Source organism: Lontra canadensis, unplaced genomic scaffold (assembly GCF_010015895.1).
Source record: "Lontra canadensis isolate GAN:19392208 unplaced genomic scaffold, GSC_riverotter_1.0 scaffold91, whole genome shotgun sequence".
In the NCBI taxonomy this organism is placed as follows: domain Eukaryota; kingdom Metazoa; phylum Chordata; class Mammalia; order Carnivora; family Mustelidae; genus Lontra; species Lontra canadensis.
In genome coordinates, this window is record NW_022631085.1 from 6547730 (window position 1) to 6565446 (window position 17717).

The window sequence follows — 17717 nt, forward strand, 5'->3', positions numbered from 1 at the left end:
CACAAGTTCATTAGGGTTAAACCCCCACCCCCCATTCCGCCATGTGATTCTGTTAATCATTTGAAAGGCAGTCAGGTTCACTGGTTTCTGTTTGTATTCCATTTTTAGGTTTTCCCTTATCCTTACTGATTTTCTACATTTGTTTTCTGATTATGTGAAACATTAACAGTGTTCCCGAAGCCAGGATTACACAAAAAAGGGACCTTTTGCTCAAGCATCCTTGACCCTAGCAACCCAGCTGGACATCTGTCCAGGGCCCAGTGGTTCAGAACCTGAAGACTCTGCTTTTGCCCAAGAGGTGAATGCCCTTCTCTGGCCCAGTAGCAACATTAACATGAACCCTCCAATTCCCAGTTTGGCGAAAATGTGCCAAAACCAAATTTCATCATAAAATAAGAAAGGTTTGAAAAAATTTAAATGCAATTGAGTAAAAAAAGGTCACAGAGAACTCTTCTTGTCCAGTTTACTTTGAGTTACGCTGATGGTCTCTCTTTCATCCTTCGACACTGAACACCTACTATTTCATTTTTGAAGGCAATTACTGAGGTATAATTTCTCGGAGTGTAATTTCCATACAGGAAAAAGCCCTTTACAGTTTGATAACCTCTGAGAGTTGTGTAGCTACCACGGTCTTGATACGGAACAGTCCCATCTCCCCCCAAAATCCCTTCCTGCCACCCATTGTAGTCAGTCTTTCTTCCACCCCCATCCCAGGCAACCACTGAGATGCTGTCCATCCCCACAGTTTTGGTCTTTCTGTAATGTGACATCTGTGGGAACATAGAGTATGTAAACTTCGGAGTACAGTATCTTTTGTCCAATAATGTGGTTGCGATGCATCTAAGCTGCGGCCCATATCTATAGTGTATCCTTTTCATTGCTGAGTAGTACTCTGTGGTTTGGTTATCACAGTGGAAGGATGTTTGGGTTGTTTCCAGTATTTTCCAGTTACAAATGAAGTTGTCATAATGATCAGCCTACAGGTTTTTGTGGGACTGTACGGTTTCTTTGCTCTTGAACAAATACCTAGAAGCAGGATTGTAGGATTGTACAGCAAATATACATTGAAATCTATAGGAAACTACCAGAATGTTTCCAGAGTGGCTGTCCCATGTCACATTCCCACCAGCGTGGTGAGAATCCTCGTTGCACCCTTGCTGGCCATTGGTGTTGTCAATTTTTAGTATTGGGGTTTTCACTTGTGATTTATAATTGAATCTCCTTTTGGTTTAAATTTGTGTTTTCCTCAGGACTAATTATGTCGAGCATCTTTTCAGAGGCTTATGGGCTACCTCTAAGTGTTCATGAGTCAAGTGTCCATTTAAAAAATTGAGTCGTTTTCCTGAATTCCCAAATTGAATTTGGGAATTACTTACACAAGTCCTGCGTAAGATGTGTGTTTTGAAAATATCTTCTCCCAAGCTGTCGCTTTATAGTCTTTCACGGGGGTCTTTTGAGGAGCAGAAACTTTAAATTTTGATCAAGTCCAACTGATTTTTTTTTTTAAATGAATAATGCTTGGGCTGTCATATAAGACATCTCTATTTACTAAACCTGAGGCTCCATCTTAGAAGTTTTATGGTTTTAGGTTTCTAAATTTGGGCTCGCGGTTGATTTTGAATTAATTCGGGTGTATGATCAGGTCAAGGTCAAGATGATTTTTTTGCTTGTGGATTTTCAGTCTTTCAGCACATTCATTACAACGACCATCCTCTCTCTGCAGAATTATCTTTGTACCTTCGTCAGATACCAGTCAGCTGTGTGTGGGGGTCTGTTCCTGGACTCTATGCTGTCCCATCAACCACATTTCGCTTTCACTTCTTAACAGTCTAGTGAAATCTTAGTCTGGTTACCCATGATTAACTGGTTACTAATACCTTCTAGGATATGGTGACGTAGGGCCCTATGACGTAAGGAATTTGGAAAAAGATGATCACAAGATTCTGCGAGAGACTCTATCTGTGCAGAAAGTGGTGTGTACTCTGTGATCGAGACTTGCGTGCCTTCTGTGTCTGAAAGCACAGAACAAAGGGGGTTAAAGCACCCAGGGGTGCAAAAGGGCCTCCTTCCTGGAGGTCATAACCCATGAGTCCAACCTTAAGTGATAGGAGGGGGAGGTATAAGGGCACTTGGACCACACCGAGGCTTCGAGAGAACCTGGTAGGGGCAGGAGAGGCAAACAGTTCTGATAACAGCAAGAATTTCCCTATTGCATGAGTTATATATGGACATGGACTTGCCCAAAAGTATGGAATCTTCTTCTCTGGGTGGATGAGACCCCCAAGAAAGGATGAGACCTTTTCTGTCCCTGGAGTTCCAGGTTGAATCCCTCAAGTCTTCCTGGGTCTCAGTTTCATTGTCTGTATAATGGGCCCTTCTATCAATATGGCCGTGAGTCTCTTGAGTGGGAGTGGAGCGCTGGTATTAACTGGCATCCCCTGGCAGGCTTGCTTCTTTTCCCACCACCCCCCGCAAAGTCTTTTTCTTTGTGAATTAGCTTGCTCGGTCGTCAGAGCATCCTGGGAGGGAGCTGGTGTAATTTGGTCTGTTTCCCAGATGGGCTCCTCCCCCAGGACAAGAGTCAGAAGTACATCACAGATCTAGGAGCTTCCTACCCCAGGATCATTTTCCCTCCTGCCCAGAGCAGCCCAGTCTCCTGGGCTGACCCCTTGCTCTGTACAAATTCTCTGCCGTCCTCTGCAGGTACCGTCAGGGTCACTGCTGACTCAGCCGTTCTGGGCTTCCTCCTGCGGGACAAGCATGAGACGGCAGGGAACAGCACCAGCATACACACCGTGACTGGCATCCTCACCCAGAACAGCAGCCAGGTCTTGCCAAGAGAGCTCTGGCTGAGAGGGCGTCTGCAGGCCCAGACGGGGAGCCTTGGGGGCCAGGCCCGCCTCCGAGCCGATGAGGCCAGCCTGGCTCTGGGTGGGGTCTGCGCCTGGGGCCCCGGGCACGGCCAGCTCTCGGGTAGCCTGAGTCACAACATCAGCACCTTGAGTGAGGCAGGTAGGAGGGGTGGATGGGGCCACATGTCTTCCTCCCCAAGGGCTCCCAGTGCCTGAAGCCAAGGGGGAGGGGAGAGAAAGGAGCCCCCAGCCCCCAAACCCGCCTTCCGGCTCTGGTCCCTTCCCCAGCCAGCATCTCCCAGGGCTTCCATCTTCCTTGTCTTCCTCGGGGTGTTGGTGACTCATTCAGAACACACAAGGCAGGGACAGCAGCATTTGCTGAGTAATGACATGCTTCCCAGCCTGGTGGCAGAGAGCCCCTGCTGCCAGCCCCTACCCCACGAACCCCCACCATACCCCCGCCCCAGCTTTTCAGTCTTAGAAGCTGGTCTCTCCGGGCTCTAGGATATGCTCCTGCACCACAGTTAGGAGATAGGACACCCCCAGCTCTAGCTCCTTGGGGACTTAAGGAAGGCCTTGGTGGGGGGTGGCACAAGGGTGCAGCAGCTAGGGGAGAGTGGGTCGGACCCCCCCATTCCCCTCCTACTCCCTGAAAGCTAGTTCGTGTCTCTGGGGGTTAGAAATGGAAAGGGGACACCCGACCTCTCACTTGCTGAGCGTGGCATCTCTTCTGAGGATCAGACATGGTTTAATGCTGACGCTTTATATGCTTCCATCAGATATATTAGGGGAAGTGGGACCTGGGAGGCCAGAGTTTGCCCCAAGGCCTGCGGACCCTGTCCTGCAGAGTGTAGACTGGGCTCAGCCATCTCTGTGGTTCCTTTTGCCCCCAGGACTCCCCTCGGAGGCAGAGATGCTCCTGTCACACACCCATGGGGCTTCTGACCTGTCGGCGAGCCTGGCGCTGTGGAATGCATGGGGTCAGCTGGATGCCGCCCTCAGCCTGGATGGCCCGGCCCCTGGAGCCCCGGGCAGCCGGCTCCACGCCAGCCTGGCCCACACAGTGCCTGGCCTCGGGCGCTGGGGCCTCCCCTTCTCCGTGGACGGCCAAGGCCACTTCCAGGTGAGTTGGGGGCTGGGGGCTGGGTGCTGGCTGGGGTTGGGGAGGTATTGGGTCCCAGGGACACCCACAGCTTTGCTTCTGCCCAGAGCATGGGACACCGCGTGGTGGCTGGGCTGATGGCAAGCGTGGATGGCGAGCAGCTCCGTGTGGTCCTAGAGACGAGGCGACAGAGCGGCCACCACGGGCTAGTCCTGGGGCTGCACCACGGCCTCTCAGCGCTGCTGGGCACCGTGCCCGCTCGGCTCTGGGTGAGTGACCCGCCCCCAGTGGGTGCACCAGAGGTGCCTCCTGTCTCTCCAACTTTGGGGGTCACCTTACCCACCTGCTCCTGACAACACCCAGGACCCTCCCCTGGTCCTGCCCAACCCTGTCCGTCCCCTCCCACCCAGCCTGGCTCCTCCCACCCGGCTTGGCCCCTCCCGACCCCTCATCATCCCTCGCAACTTCCCATTCTCCCTTCCATCCTCCATCCCTTCCATCCACGCCACCGTGCCTGTATCTCTTTCTTCTTTCTTCTGTCCACTCGTCCTCTTGCCCACCTGTCCTGCCACTCCCACCCCCCAGCCCCATCTAGCAAAGTTAAAACTTCCCATACCCTGGTGGGCGGCTAGTCCTCTGGATACTTCCGCTGGAGGAAACTCCATCACTGCCGAGGGAACCGCACGCACAGCTGACTTTGGCATTATTGTCCAGAACGAAAAGCAGGAAGCCTCCTGCGTGCCGGCGCGGGGGTGGCCGGACCGTCCGCGGTGTGTGGGAGGCAGGACGAGCGGATTCGGGTGCGCGGGGTGCAGTGTGGCCCCCTGCAGCCCCGCTACCTCCTGGCTTACCTTCTGCGTGACTTTGGGCAAGCCGCTTGCTCTCTCTGGGCCTCAGTGTCCTAATCCGAAAAACGCGACTGCTGATGGTTCCCAGAACCAGTTAGAGCCTGGCACACACAGGCGCGTGAGCACATGAGCTCCGGTTCCTTCAGTTTAATGAAGGTGCTGTGGGGTAGCACTGGGGTTTCTGGACTTCTCCTTGGGGGCTGTTCCCAGGGAGGCTTCCACAAAGGGAGACAGGGTGGAGCTGGAGGTCTGTGCTCCGTCTGGGCTCTAGGTTGGGGGCAGAGGCTTCCCGTCCCCATATTCCCAGTGGAGGCGGTCAGCGTGGCCTCCTAACCCCCCTGCTCCCCACAGGTCAACTGCAGCGGAGACGCCTCTCCCACCCAGCTCTCAGGGCTTTGCAAGGGGGACTTTGCGGGGCAGCCTCTTGAGGTACATGGGTCCCTGTCATAGGTGGGCAGTGGGTCCTCTCTGTCAGACAGGCAGTTCATGGCAAGGTGAGCTCCCTGAGCTCTGGCGGGTCCTGTGGCTCCTGGACCTGGGGTAAACTAGACACTGGGGCAACCACAGGGCTTCCTGCAGACCTTGTCAGTGCTGCTCTGTAGGCACCTGAGTGGGCAGCTGGTTGCAGGCCTGGCCTGGCAGAGTCTGTGGCTTGATGGCAGTGGAGGGGGACGTAGCCCAGAGGACCGCGGGGGGTGGAGGACAGAGGTATGCTGCCCCTGCGGCTCGCCGTCCTGGCCTGGCTGTGTGCTGGCATCCCCCGCAGGAGCTGGGTCTCTTTCCCAAGGTCACACTGGGGCCTAAATGGTGGGAGAGTTAACTAAGAGAATAGGGGGTCAGGACTGTAAGGGTTTTTAACAGGCTGGACAGAGGGGCTGCCTTCCCCCCATGAAGCTGAAAGCCAGGGCACATGGAATGGGGAGCTGTGCGCCTGGCGCCCAGTCGGGGGTGGGGGGGGGGCTTGGTTGCTAGAAAGAGTAACTGGGGAAGGGGGTTGGGACGGGAGTGGTGAGTGGATAGCCCTTCCTTCAGGTAGCTGTGCTCTGGAATTCCAGGAAAGGGCTAGAAATCAAGGCATTCCTTAGTTCTAGAACAGGAGGGAGAGGCAGGAGAGCCTGTGGTCTGGGCCCCCCAGCCATGCACCCCTCCTGTGTGGCCTCCGTTTAGTGCGGTGGGACCAATAGTGTGCGTTCACTCCCGCGTGTTGGTGCTGCTGTCCCGCCCCAGGGGAAGGGGCTGTGAGCAGCTCCGGGTTCTCTGACGAGGCTGCAGGCTGGGCCCCCAGATCCTGAGAATACATTACCCCCCCACCCCGAGAAGCGGTGACTTCCTCTGGGGGCATTAAGAAAGGACATGTCCCCGACAAGCCACGTGAGCGACGTTGAGTGACTTGAGACTCTGTCACAGAAATGGGACCATGACGCTCAGGGTGGGGCGACCCAGAGACGGGCCTACGGGGAGGGGACATCAGGGACCCGAAATTCTCTGAGGGGCCGAACTTCTTCATGACTCCCTGAGTAGCCGTTTCCAGCTCTTCAGGGAGAAGTACTTGTCAGGACTAGAGCTGGTTCCCTGGGTATGTGGGTGTCCCAGGGGTCGGGGGTTCCCTTGACCACCCGGGCCAGGCAGAGGCACACCACCGCTTCATGGGGTGTTCTGGGGACCCCTGCTCGGCCTCACCATGCCTTTCTTGGGGGCAGAATCTGGCCGTGTTGTCCTTGAATGGCTCCCTCCTGGTCCACACCTGCACGGCTAGGCTGGAGGCTCAGATAACTTCCGGGGACACATTCGCCCGGACCCACGTCCACACAGCCTGTGGCCACCACCGTACCCACCTGGACGCCAGCCTCCAGCACACATGGCCTCCCCTTCAGGCTCTGGGGGTTGCCCCCGACAACCACATCCAGGTGTCTCTAGGAGGACACGATCCCCCCAGGGCCGGGCTGGAGGTGGCCCTTGGCCAGTGTGCCCTGACTGCGCGTGGGGATGTCAGTCCTGAGGCCAACATCACTCACACCAATTGGACCCTGTCCCTGGTGAACCACTGTCCTCTGCTGGAGGTAAGCCCCCTCCCCACCCCACACCCAGCAGTGCAGAGGCCTGGCCAGACCCCTGCCCCCCTCTATATTATTAACTTCCTACTGTATACCCAGCTCTGCTCTCAGCATGAAAAACTTCTGTTGTCTTGCCATTATCCCCTGATTTGGGGGGAGGCATCGAGTACAAAACTTTGAGCCAAAAATGGAACCCGGACGTGAATAGTCTTCCTTTTCACAAAGGGGGCCCCCCTGGTTGGCTTCTGTTCTGGGGCTCAAGTTTATTCTTTTCTCTTGATCTCGCTCATCCTGCCTCTAGGATTCAGGGTCTGGGAGGACTCATGAGAATATTGAGAAGTACGTGCTGACTTTTGTGAGCACTGTGTGCTGAGTACTCTCTGAAGCTTCTCAGATGTGCTCCTCAAATCCTCACTCCCGCTAGGAAGGGGCTGCTTGTGTCCCTAGTCCTGGGGTCTGGGGCCCAGAAAAGCTGGGAGACCGGAGTGGAATTAAGCGCATCACTCCCCTCTCGTTTCCATCTTGGGTCCGTGCCTCCGTGAGGGGCATGTCGTCAGCCCCAGTGGGACAAGTTACTTAGGCTCTCCGCCCTCCAGCCAACGATCATTGATGTCAGTGCTGAATTTCCAGCAGCCGGTGTTTTCTGGGTGCCTGCCTCTGGCCAGCCAGTCACAAGCATTAACTCGTTGACATTTCCCAGGGACTCAGGGTGCTGTGATCAACCCCCATTTCCCAGATGGGTAAACTGAGGTTCAGGTTCAGCAAGATAGAGTCAGTGGTGGACCCAGAACTGGAGCCTACCTTTGTCCATGGGGTACCCAGGGTATTGGCTACTTTGCAGAGGGAGGTGCTGGTGGAGTTGAGCCCGTACGGCGACACCGCCGTCTTCCCAGCCAGGCTCATGCCCAGCTCCCCGACATTGGCTTCCAAAGCTGCCCTTAACTCCAGCCACTTCTCCATTTCCAGGCAACGGGCCTCCCGCAGGCCCTGCACGCCGAGGGCAGCCTGAGCTGGGGCCCCTGTGAGGTCAGTCTGGCCACGGGCCTCCACAGTGACCGAGGAGATGCCCTCCTGCAGCTGGCCCGCACCTGTGGGCCCCAGACCTCTGTTGTCGGGCACCTGGTCCACTCCCTGCCCCTGCTGGGCCGCCTGGGACTGCCCCCCAGCAGCGCCATCAGCCTGGCTGTCCAGCCCCACCCTGCTGCCCGCAGCTCCCTGGCCCTCCAACTGGGGCCATGCCGGCTACAGGGCATGCTGGAGCAGCGTGGGAACCAGAGCGCGTGGACACTGGCCACCGAGCCTGGCTGCCTGCTGCTGGAGGTGTGTATGGTGGGCCAACGAGGCAGCTGGGGGCGGGGGGAGGCCTCCAGAGCCCCTGCCAGTGTGCGGCCTGAGCCTGGCCGGCTCCCTCCTCCGCGCTTCTCAAGACCCCTGCCACTCTTCCCCAAATTCTCTCTCCAGCACTCGGTTCCTCTCTAGTCTTATATTCCCCTTTGGCAGATGGGAAAATTGAGGCCGAGAGAGATAAGGGTCACTCAGAGCTGTGCCGTGGAAGGACCACACAGTTGCAATTTATGAATTTGTCATTTCAGTGACCTTCTGAGTGCAGGAAGGCAATGAGGGGCTCTCTCCTCTGCTGACAGTGGGGACAGGCACGTCTCGGTTATGAAACCACAGCCTGGGCTTTATCTGGGCCACGAGATGGTCTGAGAATTCTCCTGTGATATTTGGGGGAGGAGAACCTGAGTCTCAGGAAAGGGGGACACTGAGTCAGACAGTACAGACTGTCATCCTGCCTGTCACCTTGTCTCTCCCCTCCCAGTGGAGCCTCCTGGGGGTAGGGACAGGGTCTGGTCCCCTCGGCATCCCCGGGCACTCACAGATGCCATCACTATTAAATCAGCACACCCCTGAGCCACCCACGAGAGCGTAAAGCATCATGGGAGACCCACCCACTCACACTCTAGGATGATGGATAAGTTCTTCTTTTGCTGTCCGGGACAGTAGCCACTAGCCTCACGTAGCTACCGAGCAGGGCACTCACTGGTGCAACCGAGAAGCTGAATTCCTCCTTTTGCTTCATTTTAATTTCAATGGAAACAGCCCCATGTGGTTAGTGACTATCCTACCTGATGGCCTAGATTAAAGGCACAGACTGTAGAAGACCAATTGGGTACAGACCTGAGCTCTGCTGGTAACCCCTGGTATTGTGGACATTCATTCGTTTTGCCTCTTTGAGCCTCAGTCTCCCCGTCTGTCACATGGGGACAGCGACTGCCCAGCTCCGGGCTGGGGACAGGCTGAAGAAAGGTGATTCCTGCAGAGCACTTAGCATGAGGCTGTGTGGGTACTGACATTCTACACTGGTTACTTGTGTGTTGGGACTGCTGCTCTTTTGTGGGGTGAGGGAAGCACAGATTGGGGGGCTGGGGGGCTGGAGGGATGAGATGGTGGCAGATGGAGAATCAGATTCGCTCCTGACCTGGGACCTCTCTCTGACCCCCTTCTGGTCTGCCAGGGCCTGGGCCTCCCAGCAGGGACGCAGCTCAATGGCTCCCTGCAAGCCACAGGTGGAGAAGCAGCGGTGTCCGGGGCCCTCGCATCGCCCGGCCAGACCGCGTCCCTGACCTTGGCGGCGGCCGTGCACCCATCAGAGGCCACACTCCGAGTGAAACTGAGTCACACGCTGCCCATGCTGCGGGCCATCCCCCCGGAGGCCTTGCTGAGCGTCCAGCTTGGGTGGGCAGCCGGGCACCGGCTGGGTCTGGAGCTGCAGGCGGGGGCCTGTGAGCTGCAGGGCGGTGGCAAGCTGCGCCTAGACCACGGGCTGCACTGGTGGGTGCTGGCTGAGAGCTCCTGCGAGGCCCTGCAGGTAAGGGGCTCTGAGGCATGGTGGGTGGGTAGGCCCCACAGTCTCCAGGGGCAGGGCGGGGCCTTCTTTACAACCACTGGAGAAATGAGAGAGATTAAACCCCAGAGGAAGGGACTCGTCAAACACTTATTGAGCCCACTCTGTGCCCTGGAAATACAGCAGAGGGAAATGCCTGCCTGCGGGAGGCAGGCAACCCCAGGCATCCATCAGCGAAGTGCAGGCCGTATCAGTTAGTGGTAAGGACTACGGCGAGGCAGAAAGTGGGAACGGCGGCGTGAATAACAGGACACACACTGCAATTTTTAAAAGTTAGTCAAGATTGGCCCCAAAGACAAGATGACATTTGAGCAGAGACTTGAAGGAGAAGAAGGAACGTGGCTATCTGGGGAGAGAGCCTTCTAGGCAGGGCCAGTGCAAAGGTCCTGAGGCAGAGCCAGAGAGGCAAAGCATTTGCTAGAACCAGGGTCACCAAAGCCTTTCTCTAAAAGGCCAGAGAGTAAATATCTTCGGCTTTTGCAGGTTGTGTAGCCTCTGTGGTAACTACTCAGCCCTGTGGTTACAGCACAAAACACCATATAAACAATAAACACACAAATGGGCGTGACCATGTGCCGAGAAAGCTTTATTTGTAACAGCAGGTAATGGGCTGGGTGTGGCCCATCCACCTTCCTTTGTTGACTCCTGCTGTATGAAAAGCACAGGAGGTGGGAGAGCGCTCAGATTCAGGATCCTTTGTAGAGGCTGAGACAGAGAACTGGTTGGAGGTTTGGGAGCGGGGGTGTGAGAGAGGGGGCAGGGGAACAGGGCGTCTCCTCTGCTTGTGTCCTGTGCATTGAGAGGGCTGGGGTTGCTGGTGCCTGTAATGGGCAGCACAGTGGGAAGAGGAGGGCTGGGGAGGCGTCCCCAACCCAGTCCCATCTTGGACGTGTTAAACTTGCCAGGGTTGTTGGATGCCCAGGTGAAGCTGTGGGGGGCAGCTCTCGGAGTCTGGAGCTTGGCTGTAGTCTCTGAAAGCCGGGGGACTGGCTGAGATGTCCGTGGGGTGGGTGTGGACTGGGGCGGGGCATCAGGGAGCAGCTCTGGGTACCAGCTACCAAGGACAAGCAAGGGAGGGCGAGAAACCCAAGGGAGGAGGGGCCTGGAGGCCTGGGAGAAAGGCCTTTCAAGGAGGGAGGGGGTAAGAGGGTTGGAGGCTGTGTCAGGCAGGTGCGGGTCTCAGCAAAGCCCATGCCGGCAAGGCCACCTGGGAGGCCAGGAAGCATTAGACTGAGACGTGGCTCTGCCCCCTTGTCTTTGGGTGGCCTTGAGCAAGTCATCCTTCCTTTCTGGGTCTCAGTTTTATCACAAAATGAGTCGTAAAGACGCCTCTGCTATCAGGAGTAGTTAAAACAGCAGACACCCGCGGCCCATCACGGCCCAGGGCGCGGTGGGGGCTGGAGAATGGACGTGTCTTTCCCTGCCCCGTGCTAAGGCAAGGAAGCCTTGGAGGGCTCTTGCGAGTGCTGGGAGCTCTCTGGGAGAGCTGGGTCTGCCCCGGGAGGGGAGGGGGAGAGGAGGAGGGCTCTCCAGCTCCTCTGGTTGTAAGATTGTTGGGCAGGTTGGTCCACAAGACCGGGGTCTCCTGATGCCAAAATCAGATCCCTGGGGATTCGGGAAGGGCGGGGAGGCAGGAGGGGGAAACTCATTCAACAGTGGAGAGAGCTGCAGCCAGGGGGCCCTCGGGCACTTTGAGACCGTGATCAAAGCCACAAACCCTGTCCTAGAAAGACGTTCACATCCCACTGGGTGGACAGTTCGAGAGGGAGGTCTTAGGACCCCTGATTGAGAGCCTGGCTTTGGTGTCTCAAAACCTCTCCAGGCCCTGGGGTTCCCTGACCGAGTCAACAGCTCCGGGGCCGTCGCCGTGAACTCTGTGGCTGTGGACGCCCGGGTCCGAGTCGCCATGAACCAGAGCTCACTGGGAGGACTGCTCACCCTCAAGGCTACCGAGGTCAGATCACAGGGGTCGGGGTGCCTGGGGACACCAGAGAAGGGGTGCTGAGGCCCGAGGAGAAGCACCGGGTGCTCTCCTAGCTTCGAGATGGGAGCCTCGGGACCCGTACGTGGAGGCATGAGGCTTCCAACAAGAAGCCCCACGGCCCCCCACTTTTCTCTTGCTCGTTTGCTTTTTTAAAAAAAAAAAAAAGGTTTTATGGAAATGTAATAACAAACATGACAGGGAGCGGGCAGAGATGGAAAGTACTCAGCTTGGTGGCATTTTTACAAAGCAAATACCACCTACCTCAAAGCGCAGAATGTGACCAGAACCCCAGAAGCCTCACTCGGGCCCCCTTCTTCTCACCGGGCACACCCAGGAATCCCCCCACATGCATGTTCTTGAATGTCCCGTCCGTCCGTAGAAGCACGCAGCGTCTTCCTTTTCACACCTGCCTCCTCTTCAACATTTTTGTGCGGGGCTCCTGGAGGGCACGGTCGTTGGAGCATCCGTCTTTTGGTTCCGGCTCAGGTCCCTATCTCGGGGCTGTGAGTTCGAGCCCTGTGTCGGGCTCTGCACTCAGCGTGGAGTCTGCTTAAGGCTTTCTCTCCCTCTCCTTCTTCCTTCTCCCCTCAAATAAGTGCATCTTTTAAGAGCCAAACCAAAAAACCATTAGGTTTGTGAGATTTCCTGCCTTGTTGTCGATCATACCTCATTGCCGTATAGTATTTGACAGTGTGGATGTATTACAGGCTCTCTGTCCTTCTACCCATTAGCTTTTGGGGGCTGTCATCCTTTTACTGTAGATCTTATTAATTCGTCATGCACCTGTTTTTATTTTGTTTAAGAATTTTTTTTATTGTAAAATACATATTTACCATCTTGGGATGCCTGGAGAGCTCCGTCGGTTAAACGTCTGCCTTCAGCTCAGGTCACGATCTCAGGGTTCTGGGATCGAGCCCTGCATCGGGCTCCTTGCTCAGTGGGAAGCCTGCTTCTCCCTCTGCCTGCTGCTTCCCCTGCTTGTGCTTGCTCTCTCTCTCTCTGACAAATAAATATGTAATTTTTAAAAAATTAACCTTCTAACCATTTCTAAGTCGAAAGTTCAGTGGTCTTCCAAATACCCATGTTCCTGTGCAGCCCTCCCCACCCTCCATCTCCGGGACTGTCTTCCTACTGCACAAGGGAAACTCTATGCCCATGACACAGCAACTCCCCGTTCCCTGCTCCCCCCAGCCCCTGGCAACCACCCTTCCCCTTTCTGTCTCTTTGGGTTTGACTACTCAGGGCACCTCCTGCAGGCGGAATCACACAGCATCTGTCTTTCTGTGACTGGCTCTGTTTGCCAACCATCACGCCCTCAGGTTTCCCCCCCATTGTCGCTGCTGTAAGAGTGTCCCTCCTTCCTTAAGTCCCAGCAACGCCACGGGGACTTGGGGGACTTGTGTCTGTGGACAGACCACACCGTGTTGATCATCTGTCTGCTGATGTTCAAGTTGTTTCTGACCTTTGAGTACTGGGAGCAGTGCTCCTAGGACCACGGTCACGCAGATCTCTTTCCAAGACCCGGCTTTCAATTCTTAGGGATGCAAGCGTCCACTTTTTGCCTCTTGCAAATAACACTGCCTCAAGCTCGCTGGTATGCTTGTGTTCCGGTGAACACGGGCTGAGTGGAACCGCTAGATCAGAGAGGGGGTGTGGGCTCAGCCCCGCCTGATTGATTCTCTCAGAGCTCGCCAGCCAGCCCCGAGCTGCCTGGGAAAGTCGCTGACCATCACTTCAGTAGGCGGAGCAGCCTTGCAGGTCATTCTTCACGCCCTTCTGTGAGCATCGTCTGAACGTCTCGGGATTTTTTTTTTTTTTGGTCTTTTATTTGTCCAGATGTTTTTCTCTCTGCTGCATCCCAACCTGCAAGGCACGTCCTTCTCTTTTTTTTTTTTTTTATTTTTTTTTTTTAAAGATTTTATTTATTTATTTGTCAGAGAGGGATCACAAGTAGACAGAGAGGCAGGCAGAGAGAGAGAGAGAGAGAGGGAAGCAGGCTCCCTGCTGAGCAGAGAGCCCGATGTGGGACTCGATCCCAGGAACCTGAGATCATGACCTGAGCCGAAGGCAGCGGCTTAACCCACTGAGCCACCCAGGCGCCCCTAAGGCACGTCCTTCTCAAACAGTCTGTGGGTCCCTCCCTCAACCTCGCCGAAGCCTGCCTTTCTGAGGTTCCTCTCCTCCCCCGTGAACTTTGCACTTGCCCCTTCCTTTCTATCCGGCATCCCAAAATACGTTCGCTGCCTTTGGTGGAAATTCCCCTGACTGTTCTTCTAGGGCGCGGTAGACAACAGGGAGGGGGAGACGGGGCTTGATTTAATGTCTGAGTACTTTATGCTCCCCTCCGTGGGGCACTCTGGCCACCTGCCAGGCACGGAGTCTGCTTCTCTGCCTCCTTCGCAGACCCAGCGGGAGGTGGCTATGTTGCTGGTACACAGCCTCCCCCAGCCCAGCCCCTTGGGCCTCCCAGCCCGTGTCCTGCTGGATCTGGCCACCGAGAGCCACAGGCTGGGCTACAGACGAACCCTGTGGGTCCGAGTCGACGACAAACAGGTGTGGGGCTCTGCAGGTGGGGCCTCCAGGAGCTGGGGGCAGGGGGTTGTGGGGGTCCTGGGGACAGCCCAGCCCAAGGCCCAGGTCTCACAGTTGTCCCCGCGGGCAGGTGTCGGAGGAGCTGACGTTCACTCGGCAGCCAGAGCACGTCTCCCTGTCCTACACGCTCCGGCACAACATCCCCGTGCTGCGGACGCCGTGGCTGGCGGACAAGCTGGGCCTGCAGGTCAGCCTCGGCGAGCGCCGGTCATAATGGAAACTCATGCGTGCGTTTGTGCTTTCATGCATTCACTCAACAAACGTTCTTGGGAGTAAGGTGGATACAAAGGGGAGGTGGAACAAGGTTCAGACTTCCCTCTGAGCCTCAATCTCCTCATCTCGATAGTAGGGTTAGGGCTCCTCTCCCTAGCCTAGCCACGTGCCCCTGGGTCCAAAGCCTCCCTGTGGACCAGGGCGTGTCCTTGACCCCGTTTTAGCCTTATCTACCTGCTCTCAGCCTGGGCATTCTGCGCCGGTATCTCTCTCTGCTGCACAGAAGCTCCCCCCTTTCTCCTTCTTTAGGCCCCACACCCGCAGGTCTGTATACATGTTTCTCTCCCCTTGGAGGCGGGTGGGCTCCTGGCTTGCCCAGCCCGGCCGCCTGCCCCTCCCATTTCCGTATCTCAGTGGCACCTCGTCCCCGCACCCCCAGCATCACCGCAAAACCCTTGGTGTCAGCCTTCATCCCTGTTTCACTCACACCCCGGACCCCGCCTTCAGCAGACACAGATGGCATGTCCTCCCAGATGTGCCCGGAGCCCGACCCCTTGTCCCCCACTTCCAGCTGTGTCATCTGCTCCAGGCCACCTTGGGTCACACCCAGGTTCCAGCCACCTAGCTGGGCTCCTGCCTTCATTGCTGCCCCCTTGGGTCTCCACCCAGAGCCCCTCCACGTCCAAAAACCTCGTGCAAGGATCTGGTGCTGTGCTCTCTCTGAGCTCACCCCCCCAGGGACCCCCCCCCCCCCCCCCGAGTTCACCCACGGGGGGCTGACTGTCCTCTGGCTCCCTGTCCCCCGTACTCAGGCTCGCCAGATGTTTCCTCCCTTCGAAGCCCACCGCCCGCTCGGCCTCCCCGGGTCTTTGCACCCATGTCCCTTCTCCGGGCTTCCCTGAAGACCCCTGCCCTGGCCCCTGTCTCCCCTACCCGAACCCTCTGTAAAGAAGATGGCTTTGTTTCTCGTCTGCCACTCAGAGCACACGTGGGACCAGACGGGTGGGGACTCCCCCACCCACGATCCATTCGCGGGTGCCCCCTTCCCTGCCCGTGGATGTGTTCAGCCTGCCCTAAAGCCCCCGAGCCCCACGGTTGAGGGATTTTCACGGGCCTTCATCCCATGAGTGTGCCGGATCTTTCACTCGCCCCACAGCCTCTCCTCCCCTCCCTGAGGACGGGGGCGGTGGCTAAAGGTTCCAGCTTCTCACCAGGGCTTGGTCCTTCTGGGGAGCCCACCCAGAGTCCCCTCAGTAGTCTCACCCACGAAATTCCAAGGGATTGAGGAGCTCCAGTAAGACGCTCCCCTCTCTCACTCACTGGGGAGCTTGCGAGGGCGGGAGCTCTGGGTCAGGAACAGGGATCACAGACCAGATGTGGGCAGGAACCGGGGGCAAAGGCATAGATACCTACGCCTGTGTATTTCTTAGTATCTCACATGCTCCCCGATTGCTTTCTCTTTTCCATCCTCTTTCCATCCGGCCCGCGATGCCTTCTACCTTGTCCTGGTCTGTCTCCCGCAGCCGGCCTCCAGGCTGCACAGCCCCGGCAATCCCGTGTTTGGTGCACGATGGCATCTCCAGGTGCAGGACAGGGCCCAGCATTTAGTAGGCGCTCAGCCAGCATCACCGAAGGGCGGGACAGAACTTCCTGCTTTGTAAAGCCGCTGATGCCACGCAGCGAGGGGCTTTATGCCCGTGCTGGTCGCTGTTGCTCCAATGGGGGACAGAGGCCGCAAACTTACCCTTTGGAGGCCAGGTAGAGAGCTGAAAATGGGTCGGGGGGGCTGCTTGGAGACAGAGAGAGCTCATGCCTGTCGAAAACCTTCCAAAGTTATGTGTATTTTGCAAACATTTTTTATTGTAGTACAATATATAAAAGTATTACATTTTAAGTATTTAAAAAAAATTTTAATGGTCTGAGAGAGCACAAGCAGGAGGAGTAGCAGGCAGAGGGAGAAGCAGGGTCCCTGCTGAGCAAGGAGCCCAGCGTGGGACTCGATCCTAGGACCCTGGATCATGACCTGAGCTGAAGGCAGATGCCTAACCCACTGAGCCACTCAGGCGTCCCCCATTTTAAGTATTTTCAAGGGCATCAGGCCCACTCATAGTAGTGTGCCTCGGTTCTCTCATGCCAGAACTTCTTAACTACCCCACATGGAAACCCCGTAGCTGCAGGCAGCTGTTCCTGGGCCAGCACGCCCCACCCAGCAACACAGCGCATGTCCCCTTGCTCTTTCCCTTGCGACTCCCGCTAGGTGGTGGGTCTCAGCTGCCCCCGCCCACACACAGTGCTGTGGGTCTGCGGGAGCCGGAGCGAGCTGGGCCAGGCTGGCTGTCTCTGCCCCCGGCGAGCCACACTCTCCGGCGTGTCATTCCAGGCCTCTGTGGACGTTCCCAGCAGCGGTTCCAGCTTCCAGCATTCCGGATGCATCTCAGCAGGGCCCATGTCTGTGAACTACTCCGTGAGTGGCCGTCACCGTGCGGGACACCTGCAGCTCTCTGGCTGGAGCGAGCACAACAGCGTGACCCTGTTGCAGGCCGGGCTCCCAGGCCAGGCCCGCCTGAGCGCCAAGCTGCAGACACACGGTAAGGCACCCAGGGCCCCGCCCCAGGACCGGAGGGCCGGTTCCCCCCACCCCGGGGCCTGCTTGCCACTCTCAGAACCAAAGGACATCCTTGCCCTTGAAGCCCTGGTTCCTGGGGGGAGACTGTATTCCTTTCCTAGACTTGCAAAGGTGTGTCCTCTGTAGCAGTCCTGGAGCCCAGGTGTCCGCAGGGCTGTGCTTCTGCCGAAGGCTCGATGGGGGGATCCTTTCTGGCATCTTCTATCTGGAGGCCCCAGCCGATCCTTGGCTCGTGGCTGCCTCCCTCTGATCTCTGCCTCTGTGCCTGGGCCTCTTCTCTTCTTTTAAGGACCCCGGTCACTGGCTGAGGGCCTTCCCTACTTCAGCAAGACCGCGTCTCGACCTGATCCGCTCTGCTGGGCCCCCATTTCCAGATAAGGCCACATTTCATTGGTACTGATGCTTACGGCTTCAACATGATTTTTAGGGATAAGCAGTTTAACCTCTAATGGAGGGGAGAAGTAGTAAGAGCCAGTGTTGATGGGGTGCTTACCATATACCAGGCAAGCTCTCTGAACACAGAAGCTCAGTGAGTCTG

The 17717-nt window shown here is 56.7% G+C and overlaps 1 protein-coding gene and 1 long non-coding RNA gene across 2 annotated transcripts in view; one reads left to right on the forward strand and one right to left on the reverse strand.

Moving 5' to 3' along the window:
• Positions 1-17717, forward strand: part of LOC116854440 — a 122040-nt gene that overhangs the window by 79640 nt on the left and 24683 nt on the right. Inside the window, 5 exon segments of the mRNA XM_032836300.1 lie at positions 2704-3012; positions 3746-3975; positions 4062-4223; positions 5154-5231; positions 16934-17141. Of these exon segments, the coding sequence (XP_032692191.1) occupies positions 2704-3012; positions 3746-3975; positions 4062-4223; positions 5154-5231; positions 16934-17141 (987 nt within the window).
• LOC116854441 lies at positions 13568-13906 on the reverse strand. The gene is made up of 3 exons (XR_004380156.1): positions 13873-13906; positions 13829-13831; positions 13568-13630 (listed from the first exon to the last, which is right to left on the reverse strand). It is a non-coding gene; the product is annotated as an uncharacterized LOC116854441 (long non-coding RNA).